The sequence below is a fragment of the Alexandromys fortis genome, unplaced genomic scaffold (genome assembly GCF_014885135.2).
Source record: "Alexandromys fortis isolate MF-2015 unplaced genomic scaffold, M_Fortis_MF-2015_v1.1 scaffold_87, whole genome shotgun sequence".
Taxonomy (NCBI): Eukaryota; Metazoa; Chordata; class Mammalia; order Rodentia; family Cricetidae; genus Alexandromys; species Alexandromys fortis.
In genome coordinates this window covers 6,787,854-6,810,222 of record NW_026067971.1, presented here as the reverse complement: position 1 = coordinate 6,810,222, position 22,369 = coordinate 6,787,854, and the positions used below count along the sequence as shown (strand labels likewise).

Here is a 22,369-nt window from a genome sequence, read left to right as displayed (position 1 = left end):
CAGCCTTATGCTTAGAAATAAGCATTATCTCGATGTGAGGAAATTGCGTGTAAAATGTTGTGTGCAGTGCCCACCGCTGCTGAGTTCACTCACATTTGCAGAAATTCTGCTGCAATTATCAGAGCAATGAGTGCTTGGGAAGGGTGTTAAGTTAGCACCTGTAACTGTAAAGTAACAATAAATGGCTCCAGAGTTACAGTTCCCATTTCTCTGGGCTTGGGGTCCATGCTCAGTGTGGGCCACACACACTGAAGTCTGCTGACTGCTGTTGGAATCCTCCGCTCTGTGGGATTTGGAGGGAACCAGCTTTGTTAGTGTTTGTTTTCTCTGTGAGCTCTAAGAGCTCCCTCCGTCTTGACTATTAGTTGGAAATACACTAATGAAGAAGATAATTTCAGTATACAACTTAACATCCACCTTATTTGGAGTTAATTCCATGTAAGGACATCGCAGAGGGACACTGGAGAGGCAGCTATGGAGAAGTTACTAGCTGAAATTCCCGGACACCCAAGCTTGGCTTCCTTTGGCCTTCTCTGTCTGCTCATTCTCCATGGCCTGCATAGTCAGCAAGGCATCGGTTGCTGGGCCAGATCAGGGCACCACAGGTGGTTTGAGATGGCTCACAGCTGGGAAACTCCCCCTCCACAAGGCCTGGGATGAATTAGTGTCCCTCATCCATGTCACAGCCTTTGTGATGATAGAGAACCAAGAGCATGCTCAGTTTGTCCATCCCTGAAGTGTTTCTCCAAGGCGTCAGTAGCCCAGAGGCTCCGTAGAAGCTAAGCCCTGAAATTACTCAGAGGGCCTAGAACTGGCTGGGTCCCTGGACCCTCAGTCCAACATAGATACATACATGTTCTCATGCCCTTGTGACATGTAATGGCAAAGGGGTCACATGACTGTCTCCAGGCTGTCTTTTCTGTTACAGTTATGATTCTTTAGTGGTTATTAATTTTTCTTATGCAGGGTGGTGAGAAAAGTTTGGATAATGGCATCTACCAGCAAATTTAAATCAATAAGCGTTGGTTCTTTTAACTGCCTACAGCGTGTGTAATTAGTTAGAAAGACCTTGGGTTACTCAGAATGTCTCATTTGCTGACTTGTGCAATACAAAATGTATTTGGTTTTTCTGTTATTATTACACTATCTGATAGAGGCATCTGCTTTTTGTCAATTTATTGTTCCTAATCCCACAGCAAAAGCAAGAAGTGTGTCAGGGACCAGAGGGATAGGGGGATTTAGTTTTCCTTGCAAATGTAGTTGCTTTGTCCAGATTACTGAGCAGCTAGGGATGGATGGCGTGTTTCAAGGTGATTCTCAAGTCACATACAGGCACATGTCATAGCTTTGCAATATTTTCTGGGATGTCCCGAGACTATTCAGTGGGTTGGGGTTGTCCCTGTGACCCTGCCATGGGGTAGAGATCTAGCTCAGTGGTAGAGCATGAGCAGTGGGCTAGATTCCCAGCACTGCATGTGACTGGCTGCGGTGACCCATACTGTTGTCCGAGCACTAAACTGACAAATTTAAATGGCACAAAACTCAGTGGTCATGGTTCAGGCAGTGCTGGGAGCTGCCCTCAGGCACTTTTGTACAAGGCTCTTCACGGAATTGATCCCCAGAACCCAATAAAAGGTGGACAGCAAGAGCTACCGCCACAGACCCCCTCTGACCCCCAAACCTGTGCCCTGCCCCACTGAAAATTATTATTTGTTATTATATATCATTATTGTGTATATTATATTAAATATACAGGAATATTGTATACATATAATTATAATTTCTATGGTTAGGGTCATTTTAAGCCTTGCTTTGTACTCCAAACCTGAGCTCTGTTTCCCCTTCAGACTCAGAGTCTAACATAAGCAGAAATTTCCAAGGCTGAGAGCCTAATAGCCTGGTGTAGTGGCACACGCCTTCAATCCCAGTGCTTGGGAGGCAGAAGCAAGAAAGATCCAGAGTTCAAGGGCAGCTTGCTACCTAGTGAGGTCCTGTCTTTGTGTGCATGCATATATATGCAGATACATGTGTGTGCATGTGTATACATATATCTGTATACATGTGTATACATATATCTGTATGTATACGTACAGTCACACACAGACCCTAACGACCAACTCTAGCAACACTAAACTGGTCTAGAGGCCACATCTAGACTACTTTAGAGTTAGCTGCTGTGTGTGCTGGTTATAGCAGGAAAGGGGGATAGCCAAGATTAGCAAAGTCTCAAGAAGAGCGGCTTCTTCCAGTGTTACACTCTCTTGGGATTACTGTCCTGTGATTCCTTCTTTCCCAGCCATTTATCACTGAAATCAGGAAAGGAAAATGTGGATCTCTTTGGCAGCCAGATGGAGAGTGGGAGGGGCCGATGCTGGTCTCACAGGACGGTGGCCGGAGTCTGGCACATAAAACTGCAGGCTTCCAGTTAACGTCGAATTTCAGATAAACGCTGACTAGTTTGCTTAGGTATGCCTCTCTCTGCAGTATCTTGGACATAATTAAACTAACAAAAGTGATCTATTCTGGAAATTCAAGTTGAATTCGGTGTCCTATATCTTTTTTTCTGTTAGCCTGGGTTTTTGTGTTTTGGTTTAATCTCGTCGGCATGGGTGCTAGCCCTGGCCCCACCGCTAACTGGCGACACATCCCTGTACATGGCGGTGAGCTACGCGGGCCTCAGTTCCCACCTAAGATGAAGGGTTTGGATTCGGCTGTGCTCCAAAGTTCCTCCCAGTTTCAACTCTGATGCTTTGATAATGCGGCCGCTAGATACTATATCCTAATTTAATTGGAAACAGGAACTGGCAATATGAACCCTGCCCTCCTCAGCAAATCCAAGCAAGTACCAAGGCATGGCAGTTGGAATAGGCGAGGGAAAACGAACTTTATTCTTTGGCTTTGGATTAAAAACACATCAAAACGTAATCCTAATGAAAAATGTAAATTAATACCAGGAACACACTGAATATTTTAGAAGCAGCTCTGCAAGTCCAAAATAGGGGGAAGGGTGGTTAAAAAAAAATTCCTGTTGCCAAAACCTGGTTAATTCCTTTTACTTAAACCGGAGGGGGTGGGGAGGCCAAGTCTTGGGTCCCCGCCACCCAACCACAGGCAGTTCCCTGGTCCGCACTGCAGTTTGGATGCCTGACAAGACTCAGTGCAAACAAGTGCTGTTTGTTTCCCTGTGCCTAGTATTTCACTGGAAATCAAAAGGCTAAATCTCCAATCAATTGTTAAACAGCCCCAGATGTGAGCTCAGGGCGGCACCGAGAGCAGCTCCACACAGCGCATGCCCAGCCATTACCTCTCCACAAAGCCAAGCGTGTGTGACTGTGGGTTGCCGGGCCCAGAAACGTCCGGAGAATAACTCAGCCCGCCAAGCTTACATCTGGAGGAGGGGACTTAAAAACCATCAACAACACAAAGACCCTGTTTTCTTATTGTATTGCATTTAAGAGTCTGGACTGAAACAAAACACAGAAAACACCTTTCTTATGTCCTTCTTTGGGGGCCCTGCTCTCATACGGGGGAACCCACAAAACTAGCGTACCTATATGATGCTTTGTGTGTGAACTGGTCACTGACTCAGTGCCCACTTTTCTGCCTGTGTGCTTGAGTTGAATGACCCATGGAGAATTCAGGGAATGTCGCGTGAGTCACCTGCCTTCAGGGAGCTTTCTGCTGTGTCACAGAGCTAGCTAGAAAATGGGGAGGTGAGGTTCAATATGAAAATGTACCCCCTTTTAGATCCAGAAGGTGGAGAAAATGAGAACCGTCCTCTTGCCTGTGCAGCTGAGATAGCAGCCTCTTTGAGGCATTTGCCAGGGAACAGCATGTGAGCAGAAGGGTTGAGGAGTAAACAGAGGCCGCTTCCCTTGCAGCCAGAGGTGTCACCCCTGTATTCTAGGGGGTCTGACTATACCATTTTGGCTTTCCCAGTGAGGTCTTTCCCCAAATAAATTCTCCTTTGAAGGCAGATTAAATAAACCGCTTCCAGATTGGCGGTGGTTCTTTTCGGTATCTGGTGGAATGAGTCATTGTGTCCCGAGGAGGTTCCAAGTGGTTGTGTACCATGCATTGCTCTTGAAGAGGCTGCTTATCTGTTGGTTTTGTGGCTTGTCCCTAAGAGTCTTAATTACATAGGGCTTGATCCTTTCATGAACTGGGGTCAGTCAACTACCGTATTTCCTGGGAGTGAGTTTCTGCCCCTTTGTGGTAAGAGAGCTCTTCTTAAATGTCACTGTGGCATTGAGAGCCTTGAAGAGAGTCCAGTTTCAGCTGGTAAACCTGGTCGAGAGGGAATTTATAGAAACCGTCCTAGGATTTATCCTAGCACGCGAGGGCAAGGTGGCGAATGCTGTCAGTGGGTGAGTGGCCTGGGGCCCTGGTGCACCCTCTCGTAGTTTCCTGAGGAAGACGTCCTGTCCAGGAGGACTCACACCAGCGTGGACTTTTCCTGGCTTTGCTCGGGTGTTGTGTCATGTCTGTGTGGAGGCACAGCCCTAGCCCTGTGAGGCTTTCTTTCATTCAACAAACTGAGGTTAAATAAATGTGAGGACACCAAAGGGAAGATTGGTTTTTCCTTGTGTCACCCAAGGCAGTTCTTGAAAGCTTTGGAATAACGCGGATCTGGTGAGCTAATGCATCTACCCTTCCCAGGCCTTTGGGTAGTGGTTTCAAATGTTAATCTTTGGTGCTGTGGGCAGCATGGTAGACAATCTCCAGAGAGCTATATGATTAGAAAAACGAGTGTTTTGTTAAGGGAAGTTGCAGAATATTTTACTTTCATGTAATTGGAGGAGAAAAACAAACAGGGGGAAGAAGAATCCTGTCTCCCAGGAGGCTCCGGGATGCTGATGTGGAAACACTCGGTGGTGCCTGGGTGCAGGCGGTGACGTTGTGGTGAGGTTCCCGTAGCCGTCTGCACAGCCCATCTCAGGGAAGGACTGCAGGTTGGAGAAAGCCACATGGCCTATCAGAAGACATGACTATGATGCCGTCTGTAAGTCTGGTGTGTAGTGGGGACCCACTAATAGCTATATCAAGATTGGGACTTCAGGTTAGGCAAATAAAGATCTCGTTTTAACAATGTATGTTGTGAACGACTTCAAAACTGGAATATAGGCCTTGCAGTATGCCTCTTGGCCAGGGCTTTGGAAACTGTTTCTTTGACCCTTTCCTCAAGTACACTTTTCCTCTGGGCTCCTGGTTGGACTGTTTTCTTAATTGGTACACATATGTCCATAGCACTGTTGGGACCATGTCGTCATTGAGGTTAAATGTGCTCAGCTCAGTTTCCTTAGCTTTGGCAGAGGAGGCCATCCTGGTTGTAGAGATTGTCAATTATAAACTAGAAAATGGGGGGCAAAAAATCCAACTTGGAATTTCCCAGAGGACACAAACCAGTTGTATCTGGCTTATGGCCCCTTCTCCATTGCATCTCCCCAAGGAAATGCCTTCAGGCCCTTTATTCCCTAACCATTCGTGGGTTTAGTTGCTTAGTGGGCCAGAATATACGGCTCTATTTCTCTTGGGGCTTGCATCAGCCATTCACAGAAACTGTATCAGCCAGGGTTTCAGAGAATTAGAGCCAGCAGGGGATAGACAGAAAGAGAGTTATTGCAAGGAGTCCACTGACCCCACTGTGGGGACAGGCAAGAGAGTTGGAGATACATAGAGAACTTTCTGGAAGGGACCCAGGACCCAGGGGCATGAGCTACAGCTGACCCCCACAACTGGAACCTTTTCTTCTTCTGGGCTCTTAAGGTCTTTCCACTGCCAGGTCTTTCCAATGGCCTAGGACAGTCCCTTCCTCAAAGTCAATCAGTTTTGGACTTTAGTCACACCTCCGGCACACCTTCTCAAAAGCGTGCAGGCGTGGGGGTAGCTAATGGAACTGTAGCTGTATAGGGTGTCTACGGCTGTGACAAGACCCGATTTGGGTTCAGCTTGACCGTCTATGGAGAGGAAGACATGGTGTCAGGAACAAGGGGCGCCTGGCCATCTGCATCCACCGTCAGGAAGCAGAGAGGTGGATGCCGGGGCCCCACTTCCTTTCCTTTACCTCAGATAACAAGTCTACGAAATCCCGTACAGACATGCCCAGAGGATGTCCAGCTGCCAACGTTAGCCATCGCGTAGCCGAGCCCAGGCTTACGTGTAGAAGGCGTGTTGTGGCGGTCTTCACACCCGACATTTGTACCACCTGAGAGAGTCTTCCAGCACTCTGTCCATCCTGGGTTCTAGTCAACCATTTCCAAGTCACTGGGTTGCTGGGGATTTGTGTTTCCTCTAACTTGGTTTCCAGCCAGATAACTAGCGTCTGAAGCAGTCATCCCTGCCTGTTCTGTCCTCTTCTCTTTCTGCTCACTTTTCCTCAGGCAGCAGGGAAGGAGGGTCAAAGAAATAACACAGAAGGCCGGATGGTTCACAGAGGGGCAGCAGTGACTTCAGCAAAGCCTCCCGCTCGGGTCCCTTGCTGCTTGCCCCCAAGCATGTTTCTAGCTGCCCACCCAGCCTCGGCAGATGGCTCAGACCTTTGCTGACCTGCGGGCAGATTCCCTCCCCAAAGGGAGATGGCCTTTCCAGGCGCAGTCAGTGCCCAGTGTCCTGCAGGGAGAGAGCGTGGCTTGGGGGAGTCCAGCAGTTTTGACCTGTATGTGTGCTTTGCTACACCGTGTGGTATGACCCTATCATGGCTCAGAGTTCTTCTTCAGTTGTCACACATGAAGATTCAGATTCCATGTAGGATCTGCTTAGCAAGAATGCAGATCAAGACTGTGTGACTGTTCCCTCCCAGTGTTCTGTTGATGGGGGGCCCAGAGTTGAAGGAGGTTGACTCTACCCCACGCTCCCTAATGCTGGGACAGGGAGAGGTCTGGCTGGAAACAGGGCTTCAGGTCTACTCTGTGGCTTGGGCAGGTCCTTCGGTTTCTTTGAGTCTGTATTTCCTGTGAGACAGAGAGATTACCAGTGGGAGCAAGGAGGACCTCTGAAAGGCCATCCTAAGATCCCAGCTGCGGTCTGACTTTTGTAAAATTTAGTTTGTACCCTTGAAGTTGGCATATTAGATGTAAAAGAAAAGAATCCTCCATAGTGGGAGGTTCCTAGAAGCATACATGGAGGGTAGCCACAGCTGGAGTAGTGTGGTAAATAGTAGTAACAGTGTCAACAGCACCCAACACCACCTCCTCACGTCCCCTGCCTTCGCTAATGCCCCCCACAAACAAAAAAACACCTTTTAGGTGGCAAATGTACTTTGAAATTAGGCTCAAGTAACTCTTTTGTTGTTGGTTTTCATTTTATTTATTTGTGACAGGATCTCACTATTAGCCTTAGCTGGCCTGGAGCTCAGTATGTACATCAGGCTGATCCACCTGAGTCCGCCTCCCAAATGCTGGGACTAAAGGCACGAGTCACAATGCCTGGCTAGTCTCTCTTAACTCTGTGCGATGGTAGAAGGTGAGAAGGGGTGAACTCAGAAGCCAGGAGGATGCATCTGGGCTAGCCTGGGGTGGAATGGGAGGGGGCTGGGCTGAGGCTGACCTTCAGAGCGTGGGTAAGATCTGCTTCTCCTGCTCCATGCGTGTTCACATCCAGCTCCACTCCCGTGCTGCGTCTGTGGGGGTTCGCATGCGGCTTTCACGCTGGCTTGTGTTCAGCTTTGGGCGTGCTGGCCTCCCTGGCAGCGTCAGCACTTTCTCCGCGCTGTGCACAAGCCTGTGGGGTATGAAGAGCACAGAGCGTCTCAGTTCTTCAGCATCTTACATTTCAGGAAAAATTAAACATCCCAAGATGGTCATGATGAATGTTTTGAGAAAGAATTAATAGTCAAGTATGCTCTAAGTCATTTTATTGGGGGGGGGGAAGCAACCTGGTTTGGGTTACAAGATAAAAAACACCCCGGAATTTACAAAAACAGTTACATGAGTTTGCATTTCCTGAATGCATGATTGGTAAATGCTGTAGTCATTTGGCTCAAAAAAATATGTATGTAGCTTTGCAGATTATGAATGTAGGTTCATGGGCATGGAAGTTATTATTTCTTTAGAGTAAGCCCTTTCAAAGCAGCGTTGAGTCACGACATATGTTAATAGAAACCATGTTTCAGATTGGATTTCATATCACGGGACCTGGAAGGAAATAGACGAGCAGCGTCCTCCTGGGGGTCGGGTAGCACGGACACGTGACTTCTTCTGGAACAAATACTTCAGTCCTCCCTGGAAGTAAATCTTTCAGTCCCCCGGCCTTTGCAGGCAGAACGCATCCCAGCATAATCTCCTTGATGCCTTTCTGTGCAGGCTGTGAGGCACCCCGGGGCCAGTTTGCCGATCCTGCTGAAGCACAGGGCTAGAGTCTAGTCCCCTTCTTATTGTCTTCCCCCTGGAACTGAGCAAGCAGGTTCCCAGCCTGGCTGGAGTTTCTGAAATATCAGTGTTTTCCTGGGCTTCATCTGTTTCCCTGAGCAGGAGCTCCATGTGTGCACGTCCTTGTGAGCTGTGAACGAGAGAGGCATAGTGAAGAGAGAGAGGACGTGGGGCAGAGTGGAGGGGGCTAGAAGCTGATCTCTACTGGGCACGTGTGGACTCTCCACCAACGTCACAGGAGCAGGCAAAGGTGGTGCGTGCATTTGAGTAGCCCCATGGTCTGTGATCTCACCCACTGATAACCCAAGCTCCCAAGCATCAGGCTTGAGCTGTAGGGGCTTTCTTGGGGGGCAGGGGAGTGCGTGAGTGTGACGGTTCCTGGGACAGCTTTTCCTGTGAGGCCTCCTCAGGCCTTTCTTTCTCTTTCTGGAGATGTGTTTTCTCTTATTTTGTAAAAATGTGCAAAGTGGTGACTCCATCCATGGTGTGGCTGGTCTCCCTCCCTCTGGGGGCTCTTCCTGGCCAACCTGATCATGTGCTTCCGACCTCCATGTGCCCACTGTGGTAAATACCCCCCCCCACACATCATACACACTCATAAAAACAGAAACATCGTGGGGGCACAGAGAGGCAGATACGATTTAATTCATTGTATTTTATGGAATTATTAAGGAATGTGTAATAAATAAAATTAGTACCAGGCCTGGTGATGTAACTCGATGGCAGAGCGCTAGTCTAGTCTTCAAAAGTTCCTGGCTTCAGTCCCCGGTGCCGTGAAAACAGATTAGTAAATAATATTTGTATCTCAGTTGTAAGAACTGTAATGTAGTTTCCAGGGTCCCGGGGTCCCACTCCCTACCACCCTGGGATCATTACCTCTAGACTGAGAACCAGACGGGCGAGCGTACATCACCAGTCTGCAAGGGCATTCCTTCATTACGGTCACATTGGAGGAAGGCGTGTGATAGAAATCAAGAGTGAATCACGTGTGATTTTACGTATAAGTAAATAAAAATCTAATTTAATTCACTCAACATGATATTTAAACATGTGATATAGAATAAAATTCACAGATATTTTAGTTTTTATAAAAAACTTGAAACTCTAGTGTGTATCTTCTGTCTTCGATGTGGGTCAGTTTAGCAATAATTCAGATGCACAGTCATTGGTGACTGCGGTCAGTATTCTATCAAATAGTATGTGGATAGTAGGAAAGATGGCCTCTCCGGAGTCCGACGTTCACAATGGGGTCTGACATTCGCTCCCGTTCTGCTGTTCCTGTGACCTTCGAATCCTCTTTAATACAAACCTTATGCCCAGCACAGCCAGCCAATGAACTTCAAGATGCGTTCTAGGACACACTTACCGTCCTTGGGACATACCTCTGCGCAGCCTGGTGAGCATTCCGGACTCCAAAAAAAGAGATGGGGATGGGCGTAATAAATGAATATATTCTGTAGCATTTTGGAAAGTGATGGATACAATAGAAATAATACAGAAAGAAAGATGGAGGCCTGGAGCATCTAGGGTGGCAGGCTGTTGGCTGTGGGGTAGGTTTAAGAGCGAGAGGCTGCCTTCTGAAGGCAGCATGAGTGACCTCGAAGCCGCGGATGTGGAACAGAAGGGGAGACCTGGTCACCTGTGGTCTTTGCAATCTGAATGCCCATCTGGGGTGCACATCTGGGGGTGTTTGTTTGGGATTGGGGATAGGATGGAGTCAGTCGGGAGATGGGAGGATGGACCCAGGACTGCCCAGGGCAAAGCTCCGCCCTCCTCCCCTCTGACTGAACTGTGCTGCCACCCTGGATCTCTGAGTCAGCTGAGGTCAGCGCTAAGAAGAAGAAGCTCACTTCCAGGAAGACGCTGTAGAGACTCCTGAGGAACTCGGCCTTTGCTCTAGCCTGTGAGCTCAACTTCAAGGCGTGTGTGAGCCCACTTAGGGCTCTGAAAGTTAACGCTCAACCACAGGTGTGGAAACAAAGGGGCTGGATGCCTCCTTGGCTTTTTTTTTTCCTCGTGTACTTTTGGAGGACGTTATTGAATCTGATCCAGAGAAAATAATAAACTTGGCTTGTGTAGCCTTGTTGTAAGTTCTTGCAATAAAACTCTAGCCTTGGCAGATAGAGTAATGCTTTGCTCTCGGAAAAAAAGGGGGAAAAAAAGTCTGGTAGCTTAACCAGAACTCAAAATACCACTGCTGTGCACAGTTCGAGCAGGAAAGAACATTCTGGTGAGGAAGGGACCAGGTGCACGTTGGCTTCCTGGGAATTGTAAGACCGTAAGCTACTGGGCGATTGTTCCTTCAACAGACCCTTGCTTAGAGTCAAGGTCCTTGGAGCTCAGCGGTCTGCGAATTCCCACAGGAAGATCTGTCATGTTTGGGGTGGGGGGCTGGGTTTTAATTAGAACGCGGGAGGAAAGTTCAGGGCTGTGTGGGTGGAGACACAAAATTGCTAAGTATGCTCTAATAATTGGGTTTTAGCTGGAATTATTAGGTGAGAAATCAAATCATTAGCTTTAAAGGCCTGGCTGAGAGTCACTTTCTGGGGAGGTGGGGAAGCAAAAGGCTCTGTAACTCGAGGGCTCTTTTCTCTCAGGGAGCATCGGGGAGCTTCCCATCAGCAAGCCATGTGTTCTAGAAAAGTTGCTCATTTATTTATTTTGTGGTTGTTTAAATACATTTTTTAACATGCCAATCCCAGTTTTCCCCCCTCCTCTCCTTCCACTCTCCCTACCTCCCCCCGCCCAGCCCCCATGCACTCCACTCCTCAGAGAGGGTAAGGCTTCCCATGGGGAGTCAGCAAAGTCTGACACATCACTTGGAGGACCTTCCCCCTATATCTAGGCTGAGTAAGGTATCCCTCCAAAAAGAATGGGCTCCAAAAAGCCAGTTCAAGCATTAGGAATAAATCCTGGTCCCATTGCTAGTGTCCCCACAGACTGCCCAAGCCATACAACTGCCACCCACATTCAGAGGGCCTAGCTTGGGCCTATGCAGGTTCCCCAGCTGTCAGTCTGGAATCAGTGAGCTCTCACTAGCTCAGGTCAGCTGTTTCTGTGGGTTTCCCCATCATGGTCTTGGCCCCTTTGCTCATATTATCGCTCCTCTCTCTCTTCGATTGTACTCAGGGAGCTCAGCCCAGGGGTCAGTTGAAGATCTCTACCTCTGCTTCTGTCTGTTTCTGGTGGGGGGTTTTAGCTTCTCAGGTTGAGGACTGTAGGCTGTCAGCAGTGACCCTTAACCCCTCCCTTGTGTCATGCACCGTGCCCGGTAAAGAGATTCAGAATGGGCACACGCTTTCTCGGCCCTCGGGTGTTCTTGTTCTTTGTCAAGGGGATGGGAAGGAGGCATGGAAGTCCTGGAGAGAGTGGGGGGCCTGGGAGAAGGCAGGTGAGGAAGGCGCAGCACAGTGGTCCGGACAGGGAAGGATGGAGGATCCGAGAGCAGGTAGTCTGTGGAGCGTTCTGCGGCTGTCATTGGTTCTTTATGGTGAACCCTGGGATGGAGGGAAGCAGAGACACCCTCTTCCCCACTGTGCTAAGATGCTCAGCTGTTCTGTCTTATAACTTATTTGCATTTTAGGAAGATTTTCCAGGTGACAATATAGACTGTGGTTGAAGGAATGGGATAAATAAATAAAGCTGTAGGAAATTTCTGTTATTTTATCCAAATATAAAATCCTTGTGCTTACCCTTTAGTTCCTTTAAAATGACAATTTCACATTCGCTTATTGTGGTGCACCAAGAAATAGGTTTGGTCCCTGCTCTTTGTGTCTGGCACACATCTCCTAAAACCCTCCTGTCCCCAGAGTGATGTCACCTATGTTAATGTGATGACTGGTGATTGGGGGGTCCTAGACTGCATCCAGTTGGGGGCTGGTTGCCAGGGGAACCAGCTGCTTTATTAGAGGCTGGAACTTTCTCTGCACCAGCTGAGGGAGGAAATAGAACTGGACCTCTTCACCACTGGCCAGAAATTTAATTCAGTCCTGCCCATTCAAAGAGACCCTGAGTCTTGCCCCGGTACTGCGGTCAGACTCTGAGCTGGTAATGATTGGACAACCGTGGTGTCTGGGGGAGGAGCCGAAGACTGAATACGTGATAAAAGCCTGCTGACATCGACAAGTATTTGAAGGCACGTATAACCAAGGACTGAGGACTGAATTCTCTGTCTTGGTTGGTAGGCCTGACTCAGACCAGCAAACAGAATCTTAGGGGTAGAAAGAGAAGAAGGCTGAAGAGATGGCTTTATGAAGGGCTCTATATACACAGGCACACCACATGCACAGCACACACAGGCACACACACACCACATCATTGCATACCACACACACGCACACACACACAATGCGAATGTCATTTTGAAAGGAAGAATATAACCCTATCATAGCAGCAAATGTGGGGATCTTCCAAGGGTTAGAACAGAAGCCCACAGTGTCTGGAAGTCCCAAGCCCTGTGCGCTAGTCTTGTCCTGATGCTGAGGGACACCATCTCTCTCCAGTTCCTTTCTCTACTGTGGAATCCACGGTCATCGCTGGTCCTGAGGATCATGGCAGTCACCCGTGAACGATGTCGTCTGTAGCTCCATCATGGCAGAGGGCCTCAGTAGGGCCCGTGGAACGGGCGGTTGAGGGAAGAGTGCTGACTGACCGTTTGCGGAAGCAGGAAATTTCCACTGACCTGCAGTCAGGGACACCTCCCTACCCCTGGCAGCTTTGCTTTCTTCTAACTGGAATGTGCCTGAGGAGTGGCAGTAGCTGTGCTTCCAAATTCCTCAGCCCTGAGTTTATGAACCTTGGGGCTGCCTGGGAAGGAGACCGCGCTGAGGCAGGGTGGATGGTGTGTGGCAGGGAAGACGGACAGACCAGCAGGAGTGACCCCTTCCTGGGCCTCACAGTCACGCAGCTCTTTGATGACTTCAGGCTACATTCCGCTAGCTGCTGGCCTCTACTTAGGCGATTCTTCGTGCCTTCGGAATGCACCAGCAGGATATATCTCTCCATTCACACTGAGAGGAAAAATGCTTGCTTCTCATGATGCGTTTAAAACCCAGAGTTAAATATTATAGCTATGACACAAGAAAGGACACAGGCAACAAATATGTAGAGATCCTTGCCTTCACACCCAGACGGTGCAGGCAGTGGTCAGAGTCCATCCCGCACTGCTGCGGGCTTTGTTTTTTCAGTGAAAAGCTGAATAACAATATGGAAGTGCTTTCTGGCAAGAAGGTTTTACTACAGGAAAGGGGGGAACCCCAGATGGTGTGAGGCAGGGCTGATGTGTGGCTGCTCCCCAGCAGTGATACCCGGAGGTGGCATGGCTAGTGTGACCCACGAAGATGGATGGCGAGCCTTGACATGAACAGACAACATCTAAACAAGGCCACCGCTAAGGCGTCCACACTGCCATTGCTTAGAATCAGTGGAAGGCCCCTCAGGAGTGGGTGCCGTACCCGAAGGGATGTGGTGTTGCCCAGCAACTGTCATTCTTGTGACAGTTTTTACCCAGCTTATTAATGACTAGTTCTGTGCCTCCTAAGCCGGAACAGACCAGAAAGGCTTCCTTAAGAACCCATCAGGGTCCATGAAGGCGCTCAGGGGGTTAGGCGTTTGCTGCCAAGCCTGACAACCCCCAAGTTGTCCGCTGACCTCAGCACATGCCCACATACATACATGTACCCGCATACATACATGCACAAAGTAAATGAATACTGAAACAAAGGAACTAAACTTGACACATGTCATAAAACACGGAACGTGGGGATTCCCGCTGGGAGTCAGGCAGATGTGTGAGCAGTGAGCACACTTGGTCAGTACTCTTCCCACATAACCTTCTACAGACAACCAGTGTGTACTGTCAGCGTCTACAGCGAGTCTGCTCGGGCTCGATGTTAGTGGCATTACTAATGGTCCCCAATCTAGAATAAATTCCATGCAGAGAGTTATGCCTGCTGTTTAGGAAATGACAAAGCCGACATTTTTAGTTTGTCAGTATTGAGAGAGGTGCAGTGTTCCCCTAAATGTCCGGTTCAGTCCTCCACGGGTGAGCACCCGTTTAAATGAAGACCAGCGATGCCTGGAAGGAGGGCCTCTCACGGAGACGTGTGCGAAATAGCAAAGATCATTCGGACTGTTCCCAGTTCCCAGTTTCTCATCGCAGGGTTCTTTCAAAGTTCAAAGGGACGTCCTGCCTGGGGTGATCTGGGAGAAGTTGGTTTGGGGGTTACTCGAGTCTGCTCCCAGAGGGCTTGCCTCTGCCATCTCTGCTTGCATAGCAGAGAGAAGAGACAAATTAGGTGTGATGGGAAAATCTGGCCGGCGCTTTCTCTAGGTCTGTTTGACTCTGGGTGACTATGCCATGTTAACTATGCCGTCCTGCTTGCTTCAGGTGTCGAAGGGCTCTAAGGTCCAGTTTTCATCAGGAAACTTCTCCTCAACAGCAGACACAGAAGAGAGGACTTTTCCTCAAGGAAACGAGCATCTGCTAAACTGGGCCCGGAAGGTATACGGAGCGGTGACTTCATTCACGGAACTCAAGATAGCAAGAAACATCTACATTAAAGTGGGGGAAGGTAAATCCTGCGTGCCTTCTGTTAAGGACGATTTGTAACCATCGATTGTTGGCCTTTCTGAATCCAGGTGTCAGGGCGGGGATGGTAGGATCCAGAGAGCTGGAACCAGCAGGGACCTAGGGGTCTCTTAGAGAGCGACTCTTCCCACACACTCCTCCACTTTCTCCTGCAGAAATGGGGCTGGTTATAACCAGCTGAGAGATAGGTGTCATACGGTTGAGAGAAAAGCAGGTTGCTGTGTAGGATTTAGAGCACCGTCAGCCCTGGCATCCAGAGCAAGCAAGTGGCTAAGGTGTGGGGAAAGGCAGTGGTAACTGGCGCCATGAAGGATTTAGCGGGATGGGTTTGACACCCGGGGCAGCGTCTTACTTGCTGTTCTGCAGATGTTTGAAGCCATTCTCCCTTTATGGTGCAGAGACATCAGTTAAATCTTAGACACCAACAGAGGGAGAATATTATTTTTAGTATTAACATTTGTTACGAGGACAGTTTGGAGAGAGGAACTACATATGCTTTGATAAGAGTTGGCTCAGTTTAATTTCCTTGCCTTGCAGAAAGTTATAAATATCCAACAGCTCAGTTTTGAAAGCCTATTTTTTAAGTATTTCAGAATCATTTGTAGCGGAGTATGTTTGGAAGGTTTCCCACCCTCCCCTGGAGTTACTAGGAAGTCACTGTTGTGGATGGGACCTTGTCCCCGGCTGGCTGGGGAAGAGTGCTGTCCACAGCACCTGCCACCACCTCCCCAGATGTCCCGCAGGGTGGGAGTGTTGAGTGCTTGATTCCCAGCTTGGGTCTGCGCTCTTTTAAAGTAAAAATGAGACAAGTGCAAGAAAGGCGGGCACCGACATTGGTGTGTAAAGGCGGGCACTGACGTTGGTGTGTTGGCTACAGCAAAGACCATGTCTGGAGTTTTCCCATGTACGGCATGGCAATCCCAAGGAGGAGATATTGTTTCCGTCACTGGATGCGGATGGGGCTTAGGGAGGGTTCAGTGAATGTGCCACATTACGAGAAAGTGGCAAAGGCCGTTCTCAACTGCAGAACCCCTCACTCTTGAGTCTAACGCTGTCTAATGCTTGAAGGACGCTGCCCTCCCTCAAGTCTTACCCAGGCATATTCCCGAGTGAAGGTTAGAATGGAAAGTGGCTTGTAGCTGAGAGAAAGGGGTTAGATGGGAATCGGGGTCAAAAGGCCTAAGTTTGTTTCTAGATTCTCATGGTAGTCGGACCTCACAATAAAGAGATTGGAAAAACTTAATAAAAAAAACCCCAAGACCTCAGCCTGTCTAAAGCAGAATCCAGTAGCATGATGGTTGAAGGGATAACAAGTCTTGCATTGTTAGAATAAGGAGATTTGGAGTGGAAACGTGTAGAATACTGGGCCCTGTTTCCTTGACAACGTGTATAGCGCAGCAGTCACCTGGGCCAGTGTTGTAAGGAGGCCACTTGTTTGTTTCCTGGTCTCCCGGCAGTTCAGACCTAAAATAATCACACAGAAACCATATTATTTAAATCACTCCTTGACCCATTAGCTCTTGCTTCTTATTGGCTAACTCTTACATTTTAATTTAACCCTCTCCATTAATCCGTCTATCGCCATGTGGCTGTGGCTTACTGGGTAAAATTTCGTCCAGTATCTTTATCTGGCGGGGGCTCCATGGCTTCTCTCTGACTCTGCCTCCTTTCTCCCAGCATTTAGTTTAGTTTTCCCCACCTAGTTCTGTTCCTCTATAGCTCTGCTGTAGGCCCAAAGCAGTTCCTTTATTAACCAATGGTATTCACAGCATACAGAGGGGAATCCCACATCATGTCAGGAGTCAGGACTCTCAAGTGGCTGAGCTCCACACTGAGACAGGGAAGCAAAACTAAAAGACCTGATGTCCCAGTAGTAAAAACTGGGTGACTCTGAGGATCCCTAGGATCCCCTGAAGTTTGACTCCAGCCATTATTTGGGTCTAAATCACTGGCCCATGTCACTGACATGAACGTTTGGGGTGGGGGGGAAACTCCTTTGTTAATCTCATAGACCCCAGGCAATGTTACTGATTATCACTTCCCATCAATCTCAGTCTCACCGATTCGCTTCCCAGACAGGGACCATAGGCTACGAGCCCCATTGGGTTTTAGAGTGCAGCTCCCACCTTGGAAGCTTTGGTGTTTCTGAGAACCTTGTTAGCTCAGTCCTGGCCAGCTAAATAAGAACTTAGGATGAGGTCCGCAAGGCAGGTTGCCCCGAACCATCCAGGTGGTGGTACTCACTGTTCACCCAGAGTGGGAGAAGTGGGCATTCAGTGTGGGCTCTTATCCTAGCACCGTGGAGTAATCTCCAGGTTGTAGGCCTTCACTGTGGGAAAAGGAGCCTTTGTGTGACCACCGAAGCTCATACCTGCGCTCATAGTCCTTAGCCACATTAACCTGCACCTTCTCTACCAGGCTTAAGAGGTTCCTACCTGGGGCTTCCCTCTCTGCTTGGCACTTGACTATGTTTTTGTGCTTGTGGAAAGTCACGTGACCTGGGGGACTCCTCGCAACAAAATGTGATTGGTTCACTCAGCGTAGTTGACAGTGGCACCCGGAACTTTAGGAGCAGCAACTTTGGAATAGTTAAACCGTTCCGAGTGGCTCGCCCACCGGGGGGAATCTTTGGCTGTTTGTCTCAAATTTCACATCATCTTTTGCTGACTCCAGAAGCCTGTGCTATGGGTCTATTATGCGCCAGCTACAAGCCTAGACACACCTGTGTAGGAAATGCAAGCCACAGTCCCAGGAGGGGCCTGGCTTCTTGAGTCTTCTGGCCCATGTACACACCTCCTGATTCTCAATCAGATTTCAGCCCTACGGTTCCAATATCATTTTCCATCTTGTGACCTGGGGGAGGCATCCCAGGGCTGCAGCTGTGAAATACGCATTCCTCATCAGCACATCTGGAAAACCCCTTAGCCGACGTCGCGGGGTGCCGCTCCAAGAGCTCGAATTGTGAAGCTGTGGGCTGTTTCCTTGGGCAAGGTTTGTTGAAAAAAAATGCAGGATGCATGCGCTGACCCTCGCTTGCAGCAGTCACACAAGCGGGGGCCATATTGACGACTGTGCCCTTTGTGCCGAGGTGGTGGTGCCGAGGATATTGCCGGGGTTAGGGCCACAGTGCCACCGTGTGAGCTGCAGACCAGCAAACAGAAGTTGTACGAGGTTGGGGAGGGGGCAGTGTCAGCACAGCCTGAGAACCTTGAAAGCTCGTCTCCTGTGCTTAGGTGCCACTGTGGATGTGAAGCCCATCATCCCATCCTTAACATTTAAAAGACACAAGGCTGCGTCACTGAAAGTGCCAGGTCTGATTGATTCCCCTCCCGATAATCTGCCTTCACCTAGAACTTCCTGGACGCCAGCTGTCACGGCGACAGCAGCTTCTGTTTAAATATTTAAGCTACGAGGTGAAAATCCCTTTGGGTGTCGTGCTCTGTAACTAGCATGGGTCACTGGGGAGATCTTCAGATTTTGGGACTGGCATGTCCTTTCCTGGGTCAGGTGGTGAGCAGTCCTCAGCCCAGTGGTATTTGTAAAAGCCCCTTGAGAATGGGAAAGAGCCGTGCCAGGGTTAGTTGTGTAAGGCAGCCATGTAAAAAAGAGTAAAAGTTTGTCTTCTCTCTCTTCCCCATGCTTCCCACTTTTAATCTTAATTTCGGGGTAGAGAACCAATAGGCATTGGCATTGAGGCTGCAGGTATCCAAGGAGAAGCCTGTAAGGTTGAAAACAGACCCAGTGTGGAGTGTCTAGGCGGGAACCTCTTGGTAGACAGAGGGCAGTTAGGTCTGCAGCCCAGAGGAGGAGCGGTGGTCTGGGAACAAGTGGATACCACAGGAGTGGCTGGGTTCTCTGGAGGAAAGAGCTAAGATTCTGAGTCTGGATTATTTGGTCACATGCATTTCCTGAATGTGTCATGACTTCATTTTTCCTTATGGCATGTATATCTTCTTTGATTTTTGTTTTTTGTGATAGGGTCTGTAGCCCAGGCTGGCCCCAGATTTTCTATGTAGCCAAAGATGATCTTAAATTTCTCATTTTCCTGCCTCTGCCTCCTGAGTGGCCAGATTATGGGGCTGAGCCATGACCACACCTCAGGCACGCAGTGGCGGTGGAACCCCAGGGCAAACACCTCACCACCTGAGCTACGTTCCCCAGCTCAGGGCTGAGAGTCTCAGCCTTGGCTTACATTAGAATTAACTGTGGAGCCCTATGGAAAGGAAAAATGTCCATGATATCCCGAGTCAGAGTCTAAGGGACAGAGTCCTAACAGGTACAATCTGGATCACAGGAAATGGGCAGGAACCTGAAAAAGAAGCCACTAGTAGCCAAAGTGCGGCACCTTTCTGCAGTAACCGAGGCACAGATGAGCCCCCGCCGCCCCTGCCGCCCTTTGGGCTTGTCCTGTCTGTCACCTCTGTCCTCCAGTCTGGTCCTGTAAGCTCAGTGGTTTGACCAGGCCCCCTTTTGTCTGCCTGCAGATCAAGTGTTTCCTCCCACGTGCACCATCGGGAAGAATTTTCTCTCGCTCAATTACCTTGCTGAGTACCTTCAACCGAAGCCTGCCGAAGGTTGTGTCCTGTCCAGTCAGCCCCAGGAGAAGGAAGTACACATCATTGAACTAATCGCCCCCAACTCAAACACACACAGGTGGGCCTGTATGTACATGTGACCTCGTGCGTGTGTGGTGCGTGTGTGTGTGTGGTGTGTGTGTGTGCTTGTGTGGTGTGTATGTGTGTGTGCATGTGTGTGTGCCTGTGTGTGTGCGTGTGTGGTGTGTGGGGGTGTGTGTGCATGCATGAGTGTGTGTGGTGTGTGTATGCATATTTGTGGTGTGTGTGTGCGTGTGTATGTGTATGTGTGGCGTGTGTGTGTATGTGTGGTGTGTGTGTGCATGTGTGTGGTGTGTGTGTGTCTGTGTGTGTGTTGGTGGAGTGGGTCTTCATGGTACATACGAAGGATGGCACAATTTGCCACTTATGTTCTTATTCTGCCTCTCAGCTTCCTATGCTGGCCTGGAAGTTTGATTCTTCCTATTGAAAATAATTTGTTTTTTAAGTAGAAAAAAGTTATTATTTTCCATGCTGATCTGTATTTCATACGGACCAGTGACTCAAAGTTTACAGTTGTATTGTAGAGGTATTTTTGAAATGACGTGTATAATAGAGTTTTCATTTCAATATTGACTACAGATAGGTTTGGGTAGGATTCTGTTCAGTTCCATGTACAGAACCCTGGAAAATTCAAAGGGACTGGGAGGACCTGGAACATGCGTGCAGACCTTTGAAGTCTGGGCACCCTGGTTATCATGTTTCATAAGTGAAGCCAAGACAGACTCCCCTCAAATTCAGGACGAAGCGTGTGATCATTTAGTAAATAAAAATTGTAAATAAAAACCATTCTCTTTCATGCTGAATTCTCTGACCCATAATTTTCTTTAATAACTGTATACCCATAAGTTTGGGGAAGTAAATGCAACTATGATTCTTTAACCACCATTGATGCCTAAGTCAACGCTTGCATAAGCCAAGAGGCCTTTTGCTTCTTATTTTATTATGAAGTTCTGAGTGTCTCCCACCTCACAGCCATCAGCCACTCTTGTCAGGATTTCAAGGGTTTCTGCATATAGCGTCTTAGAAGTTACAGGCTAATGAAGGGCGGGTCGCAGAAGCTTGAAAACAAACAATTCTGCTTCAAAATGAAGCTCAAGATCCTTCAGATGGTGCTGCATTGAGTAACTGCCTTTCTCTCTCCCCTCTCTAGAAGGAAAAACTTGTGTGGTTAATTAGCATCAGGCCCGTGTTCCTATTGTTATGTAAACCCATTTTGTTATGTGTGCAACAGCAATGTGTTTTGCACATGTCATTTGCCTGGGACCCACGCCAGTATTTTAATCAACTGGCCAGACACTGGGAACACGGGGTTTGGGAGTGGTGCCAGAGTTCCTGGCATTCGGGTCTTGACTTTGCCTTGTTTTCCACACACAGCCCCCTCCAGGTGGATATAGTCATCGACATACAACCCGCTCAAGAGGGCCCTGAGGTGGTCAGAGACCTCATCCTCATCCTGAAGTGCAAGAAGGATGTCAACTGGGTGATCAAATCTTTTGACGTCAAGGGAAGCCTGAAAGTTATTGTAAGTTGGCCGCGCATTTCTTGGTCTTGTTAAACAGCAATGATTTAAACTGTGGTTGTGTGTGTTATTTTTGCAAGGATTCTGCCTCTTTGAACTTTCTAGATCTGTTAGCTTCTACTTTGCAAACTTTGCTTGGTTTCGCCTGATAGGACAGTCAGTGTGGTGGCTAAAACATGGCCCTAGGGAGTATAATACGTGGGTTTGAGTCTTGGTTCTTCTACTTAAAAATTACAGCCTTGGACAAGTCCTTGAAGCTTTCTGAATTCCAGTTACCTCATTAGGAAAGTTTTGAAATGAATCAGTGTGTTTTCTAGTCATAGTAAACATGAAGCAATGAACAAAAGTACATTTTTCATGTCTGAGTATTCTTTAGAGACTCAATATCATGGTCCTGAATTTAGCTTTTACTCTGGAGTTAGGTGCTTAGGGAGGAAGGAAAATCCATCTGATCACAGCCGTGGCATAGACTTTCCTATTGAGATAAACATGTATTCCCAGTGCTGGAGTGTGGGAGGCAGACTCAGAATCCTCTGAGCTCATTGGCCATCTGTACAGCCTAGCTGAATGGTGCCCCCCTGTTCAGTGTGAGACCTGGTCTCAGAAACAGAGGCAGGCATAGCGTGAAGAAAACACCTGATGTTGACCTCTGGTCTCCATTCACACGTTTGCACACCACACACACACTTGTATCTGTGTCACACGTGATTTTTTTCAAAAGTAACCACAGGTGTGCTCCAGTTTTATCTCTGAAACACTGTTAACGTGGTAAGGTGATAGTGAGGTAGCTAGTTTGTTGGGAAAGTAGAATGTTAAAAGTTTGACGGGATAAAACTCATCTCAGGGGAAAACTATGTGACTGAATATTGGAGCAAATTATATGTATGTAATGGGTGTGTGTGCGCCTGTATATGAGTTTACGTATGCATGTATGTATCACACCCCTTGGCATCTTTTTGAAGAGTAAAATTTTAAGGTATTTTTAATTGACCGGCATCTTTTTCAGTGCCTTTTTCGAAAAAGCTGGAGTTGATTTTAGATTTTTTTTTAAAAAGAGATTGCCTTCGGTTGTTTTGGTTCTGTGTTCACTCGCACACAGCACCTTCCATGGGATCCAGCAGTTGGCAAAGCCAACGGTTCTGTACCATCCCAGCCTCATAGGTGAACTCACCAGAGGAGCAGACAAAGCCAGTAGCACACACATCTAATTTTAAAATAATTCTTCTTTGTTCCTAGGGGTTTTTTAAAATTTATTTTTCTTAGACTTTGAAACAGTCCA

General features: G+C 48.2%; 1 protein-coding gene across 1 annotated transcript in view; it reads left to right on the top strand.

Moving 5' to 3' along the window:
• The window catches only part of Tgfbr3 (transforming growth factor beta receptor 3), a 170,826-nt gene that overhangs the window by 105,359 nt on the left and 43,098 nt on the right, over positions 1-22,369 (top strand). Inside the window, exons 5-7 of the mRNA XM_050155755.1 lie at positions 14,755-14,938; positions 19,440-19,608; positions 20,946-21,093. Coding sequence (XP_050011712.1) covers positions 14,755-14,938; positions 19,440-19,608; positions 20,946-21,093 — 501 coding nt within the window. The remainder of the gene's footprint in view (positions 1-14,754; positions 14,939-19,439; positions 19,609-20,945; positions 21,094-22,369) is intronic.